Source organism: Neovison vison, chromosome 3 (assembly GCF_020171115.1).
Source record: "Neovison vison isolate M4711 chromosome 3, ASM_NN_V1, whole genome shotgun sequence".
In the NCBI taxonomy this organism is placed as follows: domain Eukaryota; kingdom Metazoa; phylum Chordata; class Mammalia; order Carnivora; family Mustelidae; genus Neogale; species Neogale vison.
Window position 1 is genome coordinate 63451707 of NC_058093.1, and position 16978 is coordinate 63468684.

At 32.9% G+C, this 16978-nt stretch overlaps 1 protein-coding gene across 1 annotated transcript in view; it reads right to left on the reverse strand.

Moving 5' to 3' along the window:
• SCN7A (sodium voltage-gated channel alpha subunit 7) overlaps nucleotides 1–16978 on the reverse strand; it is a 95841-nt gene that overhangs the window by 61019 nt on the left and 17844 nt on the right. Inside the window, exons 2-7 of the mRNA XM_044242259.1 lie at nucleotides 14680–14915; nucleotides 11188–11300; nucleotides 10746–10835; nucleotides 9114–9242; nucleotides 7600–7694; nucleotides 415–621 (exon numbers count right to left, since the gene is read on the reverse strand). Of these exons, the coding sequence (XP_044098194.1) occupies nucleotides 415–621; nucleotides 7600–7694; nucleotides 9114–9242; nucleotides 10746–10835; nucleotides 11188–11300; nucleotides 14680–14901 (856 nt within the window). The 5' untranslated portion in view covers nucleotides 14902–14915. The remainder of the gene's footprint in view (nucleotides 1–414; nucleotides 622–7599; nucleotides 7695–9113; nucleotides 9243–10745; nucleotides 10836–11187; nucleotides 11301–14679; nucleotides 14916–16978) is intronic.

Consider the following 16978-nt stretch of genomic DNA (forward strand, 5'->3'; position numbering starts at 1 on the left):
CAAAATAAATTGAGACAAAGCACAGGTTTGTCTATGTTGGCTTGATGCTGGGAGGCTGCGCGGGGTTCCAGGGGAAGGCGCTCTGGTGGTGCTGTTCTCCCTGTGGGGATGCAGGCTACCTTTATAATGGCTTGCTGCAAAGCAAACCCTGAATGCTATTTTTACTTTTAGTCTTTTTTGTAAAAGCAAAAATCATCTTCAGATTTCCTTTGGTTACTGAAAACAAGTACTCATGTAGGTCTTTGGTAAAAGCTAAGTGGCAACATGTGAACTTTGAAAAAGCATGTGAACTTGAGCATAGTTAGAGCATTTGCAAGTTCGTTCCAAAGTTGAGTGTTCAACAATGCTGTGAAGTCCACTCCGTTGCAGAGAAAAATTTTAACTTTTTTGACATAGATGACAAGTGATTCTTACCTCGCATATAATATGGATTTTCAGTTCTGTTGTGCAGGGTTGCAGTTTCGTTTTCTTGGGGCCATCGCAAACACTTATGCTTCAGGTTGCCCATGAAGAGCCCCATCCCAATTAAAGAAAATACAGTCAGAAAAAACAGAGTTAGGGAAATGACCCCAGTAAGTTTCTTCAAGCAGTGGATGAGGATCCCTGTGAAAGACTTCAGACCTAAAAAGAAAAAAGTTTGTTTTTAATAAAGTAAAATATCTTAGTAAAGCAGCTGTTAGCACAATTCCTCCATGGTAAATGCATACTCGGCTGAAATCAACAGCTTGTGCTTCGTAATCTAAATCATCCATTATCTACATCTAATAAGTAAAATGAATAAAAAATAAATAAAAATCTGAACTTTAAGGTTTCTATATTATTGCTAGCTTATTACACTTGTTAAAATAATCCAGGCACAAATTTAAAACTTAATTATTTGTTTTTCTTTGCTATAAAGAATACGACTTTTTTCTTGGTTACTGCTTTTCCTACCAACCACCACCGTTTATAAGCATAAGTATAGAGTTATAAATCAAAATAGGTTGCAAATGTTGTTGAAACAAGAAATAGTTTGAAATAGCAGTATTTTATACTCTTCTTTCACTAACTTTTTAAGAATTCAATTTTGGAGCTGATTAAACAAAACATGTACAAATTTGAATTAAGAATGAGAATAACACACAACTGTGGTATCTGTAGACTGTATTTACATTAGAAATTTACTAATTGAGAATTCAGCCTTAATGCTGTCTTTTTACCTCAAGAACTAACTTTTCTATTTATTAAATAAAACCTGCTCAAGAAATCCTCATGCACTGCTGGTGAGAATCTAAATTGGTGCAGCTACTATAGAACACAGGATGGAGGTTCCTCAAAAAATTAAAAATAGAATTACCATAAAATGCAGTCATTACACTCTTGGGTATTTATCCAAAGAAAAGATTTATCGAAAAAGATATATGCACCCCTATGTTAGTTGTAGCATTTTTTACAACAGCCAATATACGGAAGCAACCTAAGTGTCCACTCACAGATGGATGAATAAAGAGATGTCATTTACATATGTAATAGGATATAATTCATACATAAAAAAGAACAAGGTTTTGCCATTTGCGACAACATGGATGGATCTAGAGTATATTGTGCTAAGTGAAGTAAGTCAGACAGCCAAAGACAAATGCCATATGATTTCTTTTATATGTAGGATCTAAAAAGTAAACCAATGAACAAATAAGATCATAAACAGAGTCATAAGTAAAGAACAAATTGGTGGTTGCCAGAGCAGAGTCATGGACAAAATGAGTGAAGGGCAGTGAGAGGTACAGACTTCCAGTACTGGAAAGAGTAAGTCATGGGATGAAAGGTACAGCATGGGGGATAGTCAGTGGTACTGTAAGAGCATTGCATGTTGATAGTGTTAGTTACACTTGTGAGCATGGCAAAACAGACAGACAGGTAGAATCACTGTATTGTATACCTAAAATTAATGTAACATTGGGTGTCAATGGCAATTCAATGTTTTTTAAAAGCTCAATTCTGGAAACATAAAAAAAAGAAACAAACAACACAAATAATGTAAATAATGTAACTTCATCAATAAAACTAGTATTAACCTTCCTTCCTTCCTTTTCTTTCTTCCCTTGCTCTTCTTATTTGTTGGTCTGTTTATATTTAGGATCCTAATAACTGTTCAGCTTAACAGTGGATAAGAATGTACTAATGCTGTGATTCTGTCAATATTACTATGCTTCTGTTTTAGTGTCTTTAAAATGTGGCTAATAATACCTGCTTCATATATTATTGTGAGAACTGAAAATCTTTTTTTTTCTAAGTTTTTAAGTGTGTGGGGTCCAAACTCACAATCCTGAGATCAAGACCTGAGGTGAGTCAAGAGGCAGATGCTTGACTGACTGAGCCACCTAGGCGCCCTGAGAATCTATTTTTCAGTGACCTCCTCAGATAAGATTGGCTTTCTTGAGTACATTAAGATAAGGTTGAAATAAAGCTATTCTTGTGGTTAAAGAAATGTGATATCTAGATAAATATATAATTTTAATTGCTATCATATGGAAATATGTTTATAGCTTATTTTGCCACTTGGAGTTACACTATTTATTTTATTTTGTTATATCCAAGTCTTTTTTTAAAGTATTACATTAAAATAGAATTTCTGTATCATATTATATGTATTGATACATTTATGTTCAATTTGTTTTTAAGAGATGTTGAACCAATACATAAACCAAAGATATAAATACATAGTCAAGCCTTCATTAAAACTGGGATATTTAAAAAACTTTGTTGCCAATTTATTAGAAGAAAAGTGGGATCACTTTACTTTGTAGTTTCTGTGATTACTATAATGAACTTCAAAACATGTATATTTTACATGTACTTTTCATTTGGCAACTGTCATGAGTTCTTCGTATTTTTTTTAATTGAAGTATAATTAACACACAGTGTTATATTAGTTTTAGTTCTCTGTAAATTTTTTTCTATTGAAAAGTTTTTTCACAATGTTTTGCTAGAATTATTATTTTTAAAGATTTACTTATTTATGTGAGAGAAGGAGAGAGAGGGTGTGTGTAAGCTGCTGGGGAGGAGCAGGGGACAGGGAGAGAATCTCAAGCAGACTCCCCACTGAGCTTGGAGCCTGATGCATGTGGGGCTCTATCTCACGTTCATGAGATCATGACCTGGGCTGAAATCAAGAGTTGGATGCTTAAAAGACTGAGCCACCCAGCTACCCCTGTTGGAATTATTTTAGAACAATTCTTAAATAAAAATATATGCATGTGAAAATGTGATGATATATACACACACATATATATAGATATACATACACACATAACCAAGCTCCCATTCTTTTTATTTTTAAGCTTTCATTTTGCTTTAGTTTAGGTATATCTTTTGTAGAATTTGATTTACTTAAGATTTAATATTAAATTTATACATCTTGACAGAAAAATTTAATCCAATTGTATTTATTTTCATAAACTGCCTTTATTTTTGGATATGACTTTACCATTTTGTTTTTTGATTTATATATTTGCCTTATGTGTCTTATCTTTTAAAAATAAACTTTACTTTTTCTCCTTTTTCCTCTAGTATTTAAGGTAAAATATATTTTGAGAAACTGTAGCAAACTTAAGTTTTTTTTTTCTTTTTTTTTTCCAATTTATTTATTTTCAGAAAAACATTATTCATTATTTTTTCACCACACCCAGTGCTCCATGCAAGCCGTGCCCTCTATAATACCCACCACCTGGTACCCCAACCTCCCACCCCCCCGCCACTTCAAACCCCTCAGACTGTTTTTCAGAGTCCATAGTCTCTCATGGTTCACTTCCCCTTCCAATTTACCCAAATTCCCTACTCCTCTCTAACGCCCCTTGTCCTCCATGCTATTGGTTATGCTCCACAAATGAGTGAAACCATATGATAATTGACTCTCTCTGCTTGACTGATTTCACTCAGCATAATCTCTTCCAGTCCTGTCCATGTTGCTACAAAATTTGGGTATTCATCCTTTCTGATGGAGGCATAATACTCCATAGTGTATATGGACCACATCTTCCTTATCCATTCATCCGTTGAAGGGCATCTTGGTTCTTTCCATAGTTTGGCGACTGTGGCCATTGCTGCTATAAACATTGGGGTACAGATGGCCCTTCTTTTCACGACATCTGTGTCTTTGGGGTAAATACCCAGGAGTGCAATTGCAGGGTCATAGGGAAGCTCTATTTTTAATTTCTTGAGGAATCTCCACACTGTTCTCCAAAGAGGCTGCACCAACTTGCATTCCCACCAACAGTGTAAGCTTAAGTTCTTATTGAAACAAACTTGTACCCTCTATAGCAAAAATAAAACTTTATGTACTATAGTTTCACAATGTAAGATAAAGAAATAACCACATTTACTTTCTCACATCTCTCTATTTCCCCCTTCTCAGTTTTTGTTAATATAATTTAGTACTTCTAACCAAGTAAAGGGCTCAATTTGTGTATTTTCCATTACATATTATTTTTCATGATTTACAGGAAAGGTTAACATTCAAATCCTTAAAATGGCTTGTCAGGAAACACAAATTCATGCAAAAGGGGAGCAGAGGGGACCTGGATGAATATGCCTGATTTAAAGGAGTAGCTGTTCCTCAACTACAGCTGGTAGTTATCATGCAAGAATGCTGGGTGGCTCAGTGGGTTAAAGACTCTGCCTTTGGCTCTGGTCATGATCTCAGGGTCCTGGGATCAAGCCCCACATCGGGCTCTCTGCTCAGCAGGGAGCCTGCTTCCTCCTCTCTCTCTGCCTACTTGTAATTGCTGTCTGTCAAATAAATAAAATCTTAACAAATAAATAAATAAACAAACAAAATCTAAAAAAAAAAAAAGAATGCTGGTGGGTAGATGTAAGAATTCATCCAAATTAATTTATTAATTTAGATTCTAATGTTAAAAATCACTAGTTTTCTAAAACAATTTTGTTATCTATTTCAAAGTTTTCTGAAACACAAAACATGTTTCTAGCTTAGGAATGTCTGTTATTAATTTGGGTTGTAATATTTGCATTCTGTTTTGCATACTATCAGTAATTTGGAATTCATTCTGTGTTGAAATGATTTCAGAGTTCACTATGATTAGTTCTGATATTAAATCTTCCCATTGTTGAGTATTTTTTTTTCATACCAGTTGTTCAGGAAAGATACATACATAAAACTTCAGAACTCTTGCTTGGCTGTGAATATCTTCCTATCAGCTTCACCTCTGGATGACAGACAGGTATAGAACACTAGTGTCATAATCTTCCTGCCTACACCTTGCCCAAGCTCAAATTCCACTGCCTATTCGTTTTCAGTATTATCAAAAGGTCTAAAAATAACCTTTTCATAGGTAATTTTTCATTGCCTTTTCATAGGATTTTTGTAATATACTTACTTTTTAAAGCTTCAATTTAAAAAAATGTTATATCTAAATGTATCTTTTAGTTTTTTTGTCTACTATAAAATGAACCTTCTCCATTTGTGACAAAAATCTCAAGTTAAAATTTTTTTTAAAACGTTCTAGTGTATTTTTCAATGATTTATCGTTTACATTTATTCTGGTCTCTTTTTTGGGGTCACCTACTATCCATAAGGTGGAACTTAGTTTTCTCTTTTTCGTTAACCCATCCATTTTTGTTCTATTGTATTAATATAGAATTTCTCTAGTTTCTCCTTACACAACTGGTTTTATTTTACTATGCCAAAATACTAAAGAGATAGTACCATATTTTAATGCACTATTACCATAAAATACTCACCAAAGTTAATATAAATTTTTAAAAGATTTATTTATTTTTGTTTTAGAAAGAGAAAGAGAGAGAGCAGCAGGGGGAGGGGCAGAGGGAGAGGGAGAAGCTCAAATAGACTCCCCACAGAGCACGGAGCTCATGATCCTTAGATCCTTAGATCATCCTGAGCTAAAACCAAGAGTCAGATGCTTAACTGACCACATCACACAGTTGTCCTGGGTATTAACACTCTTTTTGCCTAATAAGTACTTTTGTCTATTTTATTATATCATTTTCATCTTTTGTTTGAGTCCAGGTTTTCTTCACAAAAGGAGCACCTGGGTAGCTCAATCAGTTAAGCATGGACTCTTGGCTTCTGCTCAGGTCAAGATCTCACGGTTATGATCTCAGTGTCGTGGGATGAAGCCCCATGTGGAGATCAGTGCAGTCTGCATGAGATTCTTTCCCACTTTGATTCTCCCCCAACTTGTGCCGTCTCATAAATAAATAAGTAAGTAAGTAAATAAATAAATAAAATCTTGAAGGCACTACAAAAAGGATGACTTCTTATGCTTGCTCCTAGGACATACTTTTTTAAAGAAAAAAGAGGATTATTTTTATTTTATTAAATAGTATGTTTCCCTTTTGGTATTGCAAAATACTTTCATATGCTCTATATTGCTGGTATTTCTGTTGATTACTTTCTCCCTTGGAAAAAGAGAAATTTCTATCAGCCTGTGTGTTTCTAAGTCTGCTAAGATATGTTGTTCTTGTATTAATTTAGATTCACCTGATTTCTTCTATAATCTTTACCTCTGAGCCTAAGATGAAGACACAGTTGATGCAATTTTATGTTCTAGTAATTTGTGAGTAGTGAGGGAGGTAGAACTGTGGGAATTCCTATCACTGCCACCTTCTTCACTGGGTTTGGTGAAGCTGCCAATCCATTTTTATTAAATAGCTTTATCGAGCTATAATTCATAAATCATACAATTCACACATTTAATGTATACAGTTCAGTGTTTTAATATATCCACGGGGCTATGTATGATCCATCACCACACTCTCTAATTTTTTTACTGTTTTGCCCAATTTAGACTCCAAGTGTATAGCATGCATATATGGGCCGTCTTCATGGTATTCCAATGGACAAAAATCATCTGTAGATCTCATTTTTGGTATTATCACACTTGCCTCTGGGTTTATTGGCCCACCTATTTCATACTGCTGACTCAGCAGCCAAAACACTAATGGAGTTGTTTCATACTGGATTGTTTTCATTCATTCTTAACACAAATTAAAAGCTGTTGATGGGCTTCTCTAGGATATCTTCAGGAATGGGAGCTGCAAATTAGAATCTTCCATCAATGTGTTCACAGCCCTACCTTATTTAGCAGAACCTCCTTTAACTCTGTGGCATGTGAATGCAACCTATCCAAGCACTCAGAGCAAAATGGAATTTATCTTATTTTATATTACTTTGTTCATTTCAACTGGTTTTTAGATACAGTGAGAAAAAGAAGGCATATTAGCTACCTGTCTAGATTGCTATCTCTCTCAGAAGTCTAAGGACAATTTTGTAAGTTCATATTTAAGAGGCAAGGATAAATAAGAAAAAATAGAAAATAATATACTTTGGTTAATTTCTTTATTTTATCATTAAGAATTGAATCCATCTCGAATAAATAACAGTCAAATGTGATTTTCTTTTTTTTTTTTTGGCTTTCCTGGAGTGACTGACATAAACTTACAGATCAGATAATTCACTGACTTCAAAGATGAAACACTGTTCAATTTAGTATTTCTCCAAGCAGTTAACAGGCGAGTTCAAAAGAATACAGGGTAGAACATAAATAAAAATGAAGACAAGAACTAAATGCCATTTCTTACCTTGGTTTAGGGGAATAATTTTCAAAATTCTCAAATTTCTTGAAATACTAAATATTATAGTATTTGAGCCGAGAAGTAAATATCTTGTTATGTGCCTGTGGGATTAAATTAGAATTATTAGAAGTCATACTAAGTCTAGGCTGCTTATCACTGACTTTTTATACTATTTAAAACTTATTTTTAAAACCACATATCCAAACGTTTCCCTTGCTCTCATTGTTCCATTTCACAAATAGTTGCTTTATTGATTGGAAGACAAAGATTGCTACAGTGTAAGGTAGCTAGGTAAATATTAACCCACAAACAAATTATGACTGTTTATAAAAGCTTGACACTGTGATTAGTCATCATTCTATACCAAATACCCTATATTATGTTCATAAATATTTTGTTATCTAATCAGTGAAGAGGTAGTTAAAAATTGGAAAAATCCATAGTTTTTAAAGCAATGAGATTAAGTACTTAAGTTTCTTCTGATGATCATGATGAAGATGATCATGATGGGGTTGATGATGGTGAAGATAGCAGAAGGCAGGGAATAGAGTGGTTAAGGGCACAGACTGTAGCCAGAATGCTTATCTACAAATCCATGCTCCCAAGTTACTAGCTGTGTGACATGGAAAAATTACTGATTCCTTCTTGCCTCAGTTTCTTCAAATTAAAGGGGGGATAATGATTCCTAATGCTGAGGCTTTTTGTGGTGATTAAACAACTCATAGATGTAAAGAGCATGGCTTAGCACCTGACACATGGGGTTACGTAATAACTGTGTTAGCTAAGTATTAGCTACCAGAAAAGGCAACAGCATGATAATGATAGTAATCAGTAGTAGTGATAATAATTTCAATGATATTAGCTACTATTTTTTATTGCTTACAACAGGGCAGACACTGATTATGTGCTTTATGAAGATTATTTGTTGTTTTAAAAAATCAACCCCAAACCTAAAAATGGAATATCATTTTAAATTCTATTTAACAGGAGTTTGGAGCCAGTGATCATTTCCTTAGCCATAGAACAGAGTACAGCAAATAGAAACATTGAAAAAATACTCACGTAAATCATTAGAATTTAATGAAACATTCTTGAAAACGTGTGTCTGTATGTGTATGAGTGTGTGTGTAAGATATTCTGTTATCTAGTGTTTACTGGTCTTAAATAATGTAGCTAAACAAAATGTAGGTTGGAGATAAAATCAAACATATTCAGATCTTCTTGTAAGTCTCCAAGAGACTTTCTTAGCACTGAAAATCATCACTTAAAATTCTAAAATTTAACCTCTGTTGTTTTGCCTCAGATAGAAAACAGATAATATCCAATTCCTTTCATTTTTATTGCACATTCTGAGGGCTAGTTCAGTTGGAGCTGCCTGAGAGTCATTATGGCTATGATTATGAAATATTCTTTGTTTGCAAAATTTTTACAAGGAGAAAACTTTGCAAATGCTGATGTTTCTTTATGAAAAGCTTACTTAACAAGGTATTAAGATGTTTGCAATTTGAAGAAATACTCACTCAAACAAAGTTACACTGAAATCGAGCCAGTTCCATGGATCACCAAAGAAATAAAAAGGTTCTGCCCAGATGCCTCTTGCAATGACTTTTACAAGTATTTCAAATGTGTAAATTCCAAGCAAAATATTCCTGCAGAAAGTTTTTCATATAAACATTAAAAGTGAGAATAATGCATTGCCAACTCTGAAATAATATGTCTATGGTTACTGTTTGGCAACCAACCAGTCAACCAACCCATCCACCAACCAATTAGAAAAACAAAACAAAACAAAACAAAAAACTATGCTCCTTGAACCACAAGGTAGGGCTTTTAGGGTGGGCTATGTCTTACAGCATTAACCATAAAATTTAACTATCAATTTTTTTTCAACAAGCCCTAGCTAGAGTCATTGTCTTTACATATATTTTGGTAAATAATGAAAATATAAAATATCAAATTTATTCTGCATTGGAAATCACACAATAATTTACTGAATTATAAAAGTATGAAAGAACTAATTTTATTATGTGTATATGTAAGAATTTTTGTAATGAATCAGTTTTATATTCACCTTCCAAAATTAACTAGTTTTAAGAATGAATTAAAGCCTAAGAGGTAGCATCAAGAAAGGCTTCTTCTTGGGGAGGCTGGGTGGTGGCTCAACTGGTAAAGCGTCTGCCTTTGGCTCAGGTCATTTTCCCAGGATCCTGGGATGAAGCCCCACCTCTGGCTGCTCAGTGGGAGAATCTACTCCCCTTTCCTCTGCCCCAACCACTGCTCATGCTCACCTCTCTCTCAAATACATAAATAAAATAAAATAAAGAAAAAAAGAAAGGCTTCTTCTCTAGAAATTTTAATGGACCTTTCCACTATTTTGGTCTAATATCCAAACTATCCACATTCCTCTAGAAAGAGAGAAGAAATAGAACAGAAAGAAAGCAATAGAAATAACTTTCTTAGAATGGAAAAGAATAAATACTACTTGAGTTTAAAGCAAATCCAGTGTGGAACTGCAATAGTAAAGAAAAGCTGAGGCACTGAAATAATATATTAATCATTACTAATTAACTTTATACTAAAACCTCATATAGACACAAACATTTAGCTAAATAATCAAACTTTTATATTAGTTGACATAATATGTTGGGAAATAGCAGATTTTTTTAAAAAAAGATTTTATTTACTATTTGACAGAGAGAAAGAGATCACAAGTAGGCAGAGAGGCAGGTGGGGTGGCGGGGGAAGCAGGTGCCCTGCTGAGCAGACAGCCCCATGCAGGGCTCAATCCCCAGGACTCTGGGATCATGACCTGAGCCAAAGGCAGAGGCTTTAACCCACTGAGCCACCCAGGCGCCCCGGGAAATAGCAGCATTTAAAGTCCAACTAATAATAAATGAAAGGGCAGAAAAACATTAAAATTTATTAACTGATATATATGTGATTTATTTTTACTTGGAAAATCCATAAACTGTGTTATATGTATAAATATATTATGAAGAATGAGTTTTTATTACAAGGAATATTACATATTAAATATAAATAGTAAGTTATAAAATATTAAATATGTAGTATGTAAAGTATTATAATGCAACATGTTAAATATAATATAAAATCATACATGAAATAATGTATAATAAAATTATATGACTTACTGTATTGCTGGGCCCCATTTTGGCATCTCAGTCATGGACATAAATATGCAGTCAATCAGGACACTAATTAAAATGAATAGTCGGAAAAAGGTAAGTTACAGTCAAGGAATAACGGATAAAATAATATTGGAAATATATGTTTCTTTAACATGTTTATATGTATATACATGAGATAAAATAGCTCTTTAAATATCAAAAAGAATACTATTCGTATTGAAAAACAAGGAGGATTAAGATTTGTTAATATTTACTACTGCTGAATGTACTAGAAAATAAATCATAAATGTATTTTCAAATATGGAACACTTGGTGCAGTTGTAATCCAGATTCCAATATGACCTAAAATGAGATATAGTTCAAAAGAGAAAAACACTACAGCAATATTTGAATAGAATAGTCATATTTGATACTGCTACAGTCTAAAGACAACAGAAAAGGATATGGATGCACCAAAATCTTAATAGTTGTTCTTCTAGCTGAATTGAAAGGAGAAAGTGTACACCACGTGGCACTGAATCTGAAGATTGTTCTACTTTTATTTAATACCATGAAAGTCTATAAAATGAAAAAAAGTCAAGTAAAATTACAACTAGGAACTATAAACTCATCCATTACACAAATTATTGCCAATGATCATTTCAACTGAATTTTAGCTGTTATACTTTTCTTATATTTTGATATTGTTTTACAGACTAAATCAAGTGGAAAGATTTCTTCTTTTAAACATTTTCATTGATATTTAGGATTACATAAATTTTTTTTTCCAATGTTCTGCCTAACAAAGCCATTTGCCACACTCCAATCCTCAAGTCTTCCTGCAGAACAAATATAATAGGAAAAAATCTATATCCTAATGGTTCATGAAGATGCATTTAAAGAGACCTAAATTTAGTGAATATAAAAAAAGTTACTTTTATTTCAAAGCAAAAAATGTGTGAGATTACAACAGCAAAAATGACCCCATTCACTAAGATATTTTACTAATCACTAGTAATTATCTAAGGTATAAAACCACTTTTATATGTTATCATTGACATAAACATCCCTAAAAGAGAAAGTTACATCATGTAAAACTAATATATTGGGATACAGAAGCATTAAATCCAAAACTAATGAAAGATCAGAAATATCCTAAAAATGAATTATATATGTACATGTGTACATATGTATATGTGTGTATCTATAATATAATATAGAAATTAAAAAGTGTCAGGGCACCTGGGTGGCTCAGTGGGTTAAGCCTCTGCCTTCAGCTCAGGTCATGATCTCAGTGTACTGGGATCGAGCCCTGCATCGGGGCTTCCCCCCCTCTCTGTGCCTGTCTCTCTGCCTACTTGTGATCCCTCTATCTCTCTCGAGTAAATAAATAAAATCTTAAAAAGAAAAAAGAAATTAAAATGTATCTACCTATGTATGTATGTGTGTATACATCATATATACACTTTTACCATATATACATATCCATTTGGAAAATTCATTTATGATGGTGTGAGTAAAAATACATTATATATGATATTATACCCATTATAATATAACACTGTATAATATATAGTATACAATGTAATATGATACAATACAGTATACTAAATGATATATGTATAAGTATAATCTATTATATACTTAAGTATTATATTGTATGTGAAATATAATTATATATTAGAGGTATCTATGGTGACTGTATATTGGCATTTATATTTTTGACTATATATATAAATATATTAGTGAAAACAATTATATATCCATTGATAATTTTTGAAAACATGTTCTAAATGGAAACCAACTGTGTTATAATTCTCACTAAAACACTTTTCCAATATACAATCTGTGGACATTTTGGCATGTATTTTAGTTATTTTCCCTCTTTCCATTTCAAATGCAAAAATAAAAGTGTTCCCCAAAATCTGATTATTTAAAATGTGCTTTCTGTTATTTCCCAGAAGAATATCAATATTCTTACAAGAGGTAATATATGTGCGGGGCACCAGTGTGGTGCAGTTGGTTAAGCATCTGACTCTTGATTTTGGTTCAGGTCCTGATCTCAGGGTTGGGAGATTGAGCCCAGGGTCAGGCTCTGCACTCAGCATGGAGTCTGCTTAAGACTCTCTCTGCTCTTCCCCTCCCCCACGCTCTTTCACTCTCCCTCACTCTCTGAAATAAAAAAATAAATCTTAAAAAAAAAAGAGGTAATATATGTGCAATCAACTAGCCTATGTTTTTGTGAAGAAATGAGTGATTCCAGACATAACAATTTTCCAGTTAATGTTTAAGTGCCGAAATTATTTAATTTTAGGATTATTTGTTGGTATACCACCATTAACAGAATAAACTGAATATAATTCACATTTTTAATACTTTGTATCATCATTAATATTAATACTTCTTATACAAACTAACCTTACAATTTTTGGCATGTTTCATTTTTCAAAATCCTTGGTTTTGTCTTCAATAACAAACTTAGATTTGCCTACCATATCTGTAAACACTACAAAGAACTCAGAACTCTGCTAGATTAGAGTTACTTCTAAGGTTATTATGCTAAGTCAACTATTAGGACTTAAGCACAGCAAAAGTGAAAGCAGAGATAATTGAGATGACAACTTACGTTTTCACTAAAATATTCTGAAGATTTTACAAGTGTTTTATAGCTAATGTTACATAATGCCCATGGAAGCTACAAGAGATACTGGAGTCTTTGTTAATAAATACATTTACAATGCCAATACTTTTCCATCATGCAAAATATTTGAAAGAGTTGTGTTTATGCAAAATCATCACTTTGTCTTCCGTCCAGAGACTTTGGTTCAATTCCATTTTGCCCATTTGGTAATATTACGAATATCAAATTACATTTGTCCACAACAGAGCTAATCTTCATATCTCCCAAGCTTATTCTTTTTTAGAATTATTTCAATTTTATAAGTAGCACCACCATTATTCCAGGTTAGAAATTTTTGGATTATTAGTCTATCTTCAAATCCTGTTGTTTCTTCTCAGGTTTGTTACATTTTTCCCTCCTCCAAGACCCTCCTATAATCAGGTCTCTTGACTTCAGGTCTAGATTACTCTCTTTCTTATACCATCTTTCTGACCGTAGATTTTCTATGCAATAGTAATTTAGAAGTCTTAGATTAAACTTACTTAAACATTGCATTCATCACATCAGTCTTTTGGCCATCACGTTAAATCCATGTTGGCATCTTCACTTCCTCATTCTTTCATTTCTCACACTTGCAATAGGGGTCGAGTTCTATCACACCCTGTCTCTTCTCTGTTCCAACTAATATGAAGATCTTCCCTTTGCACTGTTAAAATGTGAAGTGTTCTCCAAGCTGTAATTCAAATTCTAATTTCTCAAGGAAGACTCTTCCAGCTTTGTCAACCCATACAGATCTCTGGTTTTACTAAGCATAATTATTCTTATTTTCATCATTTTTGTGCTTGTTTTGGAATTGTTCAAATATTTAGTTTGCTCCTCAAGTCATTCTCAGGATAAGATAGGATGTGTATGTATGAATTAATAAAAATGGTAAATAAAATATAGGAATATAGGTTGGCTTATTTTCTCAACTATTGAATAAGCTCATTCAGTTGAACATTTAAAATTGTTGTACATATTACAAAAATTTTATATTACAGTTCTTTTAAAATCAGTAACCTTAAGTAGCCAGTCAACATGCTCCCACAAAACAAGTCATTTATGTTAAGGCATCACAGTATAGCCTATTAAAAGTAGAGTAACTTCCAACAAACTAACCTAACAGGAAAGCCATCAGATTTGATAAAAATCCCAAATATTTGTGAAATTTCTTATCCATTTTTTTACAACTTAAAATAACTTTGATTTACTTTTCATTCTTTTTTAGTCATATCTCAATTATACTTTTCGTACTTCTGAAATAAATAATGAAAATGTAGTCGGTCAATAAAGCCTTACATTTTTATTCTTATAGTATGGATCCACATCTTCCAAGGGCTCCAACACCATTCCTGGAGAGAGATTCCCATAAACAAATGGAAGCTCTTTTCCAACTTCCAAGTCAGTGTTTGGCTTTAAATCTCTTTGGTCCTCACTGTGCTTTTTAGCAATATGCTGTTTCATAAGTTCAAGAGATTCTCTGGTGAAGGGGACAAGGCCCTTTTGTTCTGGGGAAGTCATTTCCAATTTTGTACCTGCAAGAAATGTATTTTCTTTAGTTCTATATAAAATTTGGGTATATAAAGAAAAATTTTAAATTGCAAATGGTTAGGATATGATTGAAAGAGAGCAGCAAACTGAATATACACATTCAAAGAAAATTCCTGAGTTTTGTATATATGAGTTGTTAAACTAGATTTTATTATACTTGATATTATACTTATTTGTAAGTTCATTGAAATCTTCTTTTTCAGTTTCTTCCTCATAATAAAAGAGTTCTAAACTTCTAGAGAATTTTGGGGAACAAAACCCAATTATTTCTTTCTCAGCTGTATTTAACCGTTAACTAAACTTTTGTTCCTTAAACTCATTTTTCATTGGCTTTGGGCCCCATTCTTCTGTAGCTCCTCTTATAGTTCTGATTATTTCCCTCACTCAGTACTTTCTCCCAAATTTTAACCGGATATCCTTTAAAATCTGCCTTTCCTTTTTGTTATATTCATGTTTTTCATGAATACATAGGCAAACACTGAATTTCAATTACTGTACATGGATATCTACCAAGTACATTTCCTGAAACACTCTCTTCCTCTCAATTATTCGTGTGGTAATCACACCAATAATGCAATTTTTAACAAATAAAAACAAACTTCATTGTTTTCCTGAATGACCAAAATTACTCTTTAACCTTTTAACCATAGTAAAAACAAACACACACAAATACACAAATTTAATACCTTGAAAATTATTTGTGAAATTTGTGTCATCAATTCCTCAGAACAAAATAATTTTCTTACAATTATTTTCAACTATGTATTTAAATACTACCCATTGTTTATATATCTATGTGAAGGTAGACATCTTTTAAAAATTTATTTATTTATTTGACAGACAGAGATCACAAGTAGACGGAGAGGCAGGCAAAGAGAGAGAGGAGGAAGCAGGCTCCCTGCTGAGCAGAGAGGTCGATGTGGGGCTCGATCCCAGGACCCTAAAAACATGACCTGAGCTGAAGGCAGAGGCTTTAACCCACTGAGTCACCCAGGTGCCCCAAGGTAGACATCTTTATAATTCTATATCTGGATTGTGTTAGTATAGGGACTACTATAGGTTTCTCTCAGTTCTAAATCTTTGCCTATTTCAAGTCATCCTAAAAGCCACTGAAGTTAGTTTTCATTAAATATAATTTCATGCATCAATTTCCCATTCATGAACTTTGTTTTATTCTCTCACATAAAGATATTTTTTTTGCTGATTTTCTCCATCCTATTTCCTGTTGAACACATCTCACATATCATACTTTATTGAGGGGAGTCAAAATGCTTTGAATTAGTACAATTTATAAATACAAGCTACAGATAACTGACATTTGCTCTTACATATGAAATCTTCCTTTAAAATATTTAATGAGGTTTCAAAATTGTATTCCTTAGATGGAATTCACTGAATACATATTAAATAGTTTCTTAACAACTCATGGTTATAGACTAGTATAAACAAAAATAGTCATGAACCTTGGGATTAAATAGACCTACATTCAAATCCTAAATTCTATTTTAATGTTCTTAATGGTCTCAGTAAAATTACTTAATGTTCTTGAACCTGTTAGTCATAAAATTAGGATTCCTTCTCATGTTAAAGAAGAATAAAGTATAATAATATAGTGAAAATGCCTAGTACAGTGATTGGCACACAATAGGTGGGAAGTAAATATGAATTTTCAATTATGCAAGATTTTATATCTTAGGATAACGGGCCAAATCTAATAGAATAATATGAAATAGGAATACATGTAAGGTTTTGAAAGTTGAACCAAAGCAACCCATCTATACAATGCAATAGGTATGTTTTTGCAGCAGAGAAAACTGCCAAGGGGTTTTACTTAATAATAATTGTAATATAAATCAATACTGGTTTTTTTTCTGCCAAAAAACCCTAATAGAACTTCTGTCTGTTTAGAAGGAAGACAGAGGAGGCAGCCTTTATTTTGCTGCATTCCATGACCACACCTGAGAAGCCTGTGTGTAAACTGAAGGGTCTTCATATGGGATCAGAATTTTGATTAACCTCAAATCACACCATCTATAGACCAGTTAAA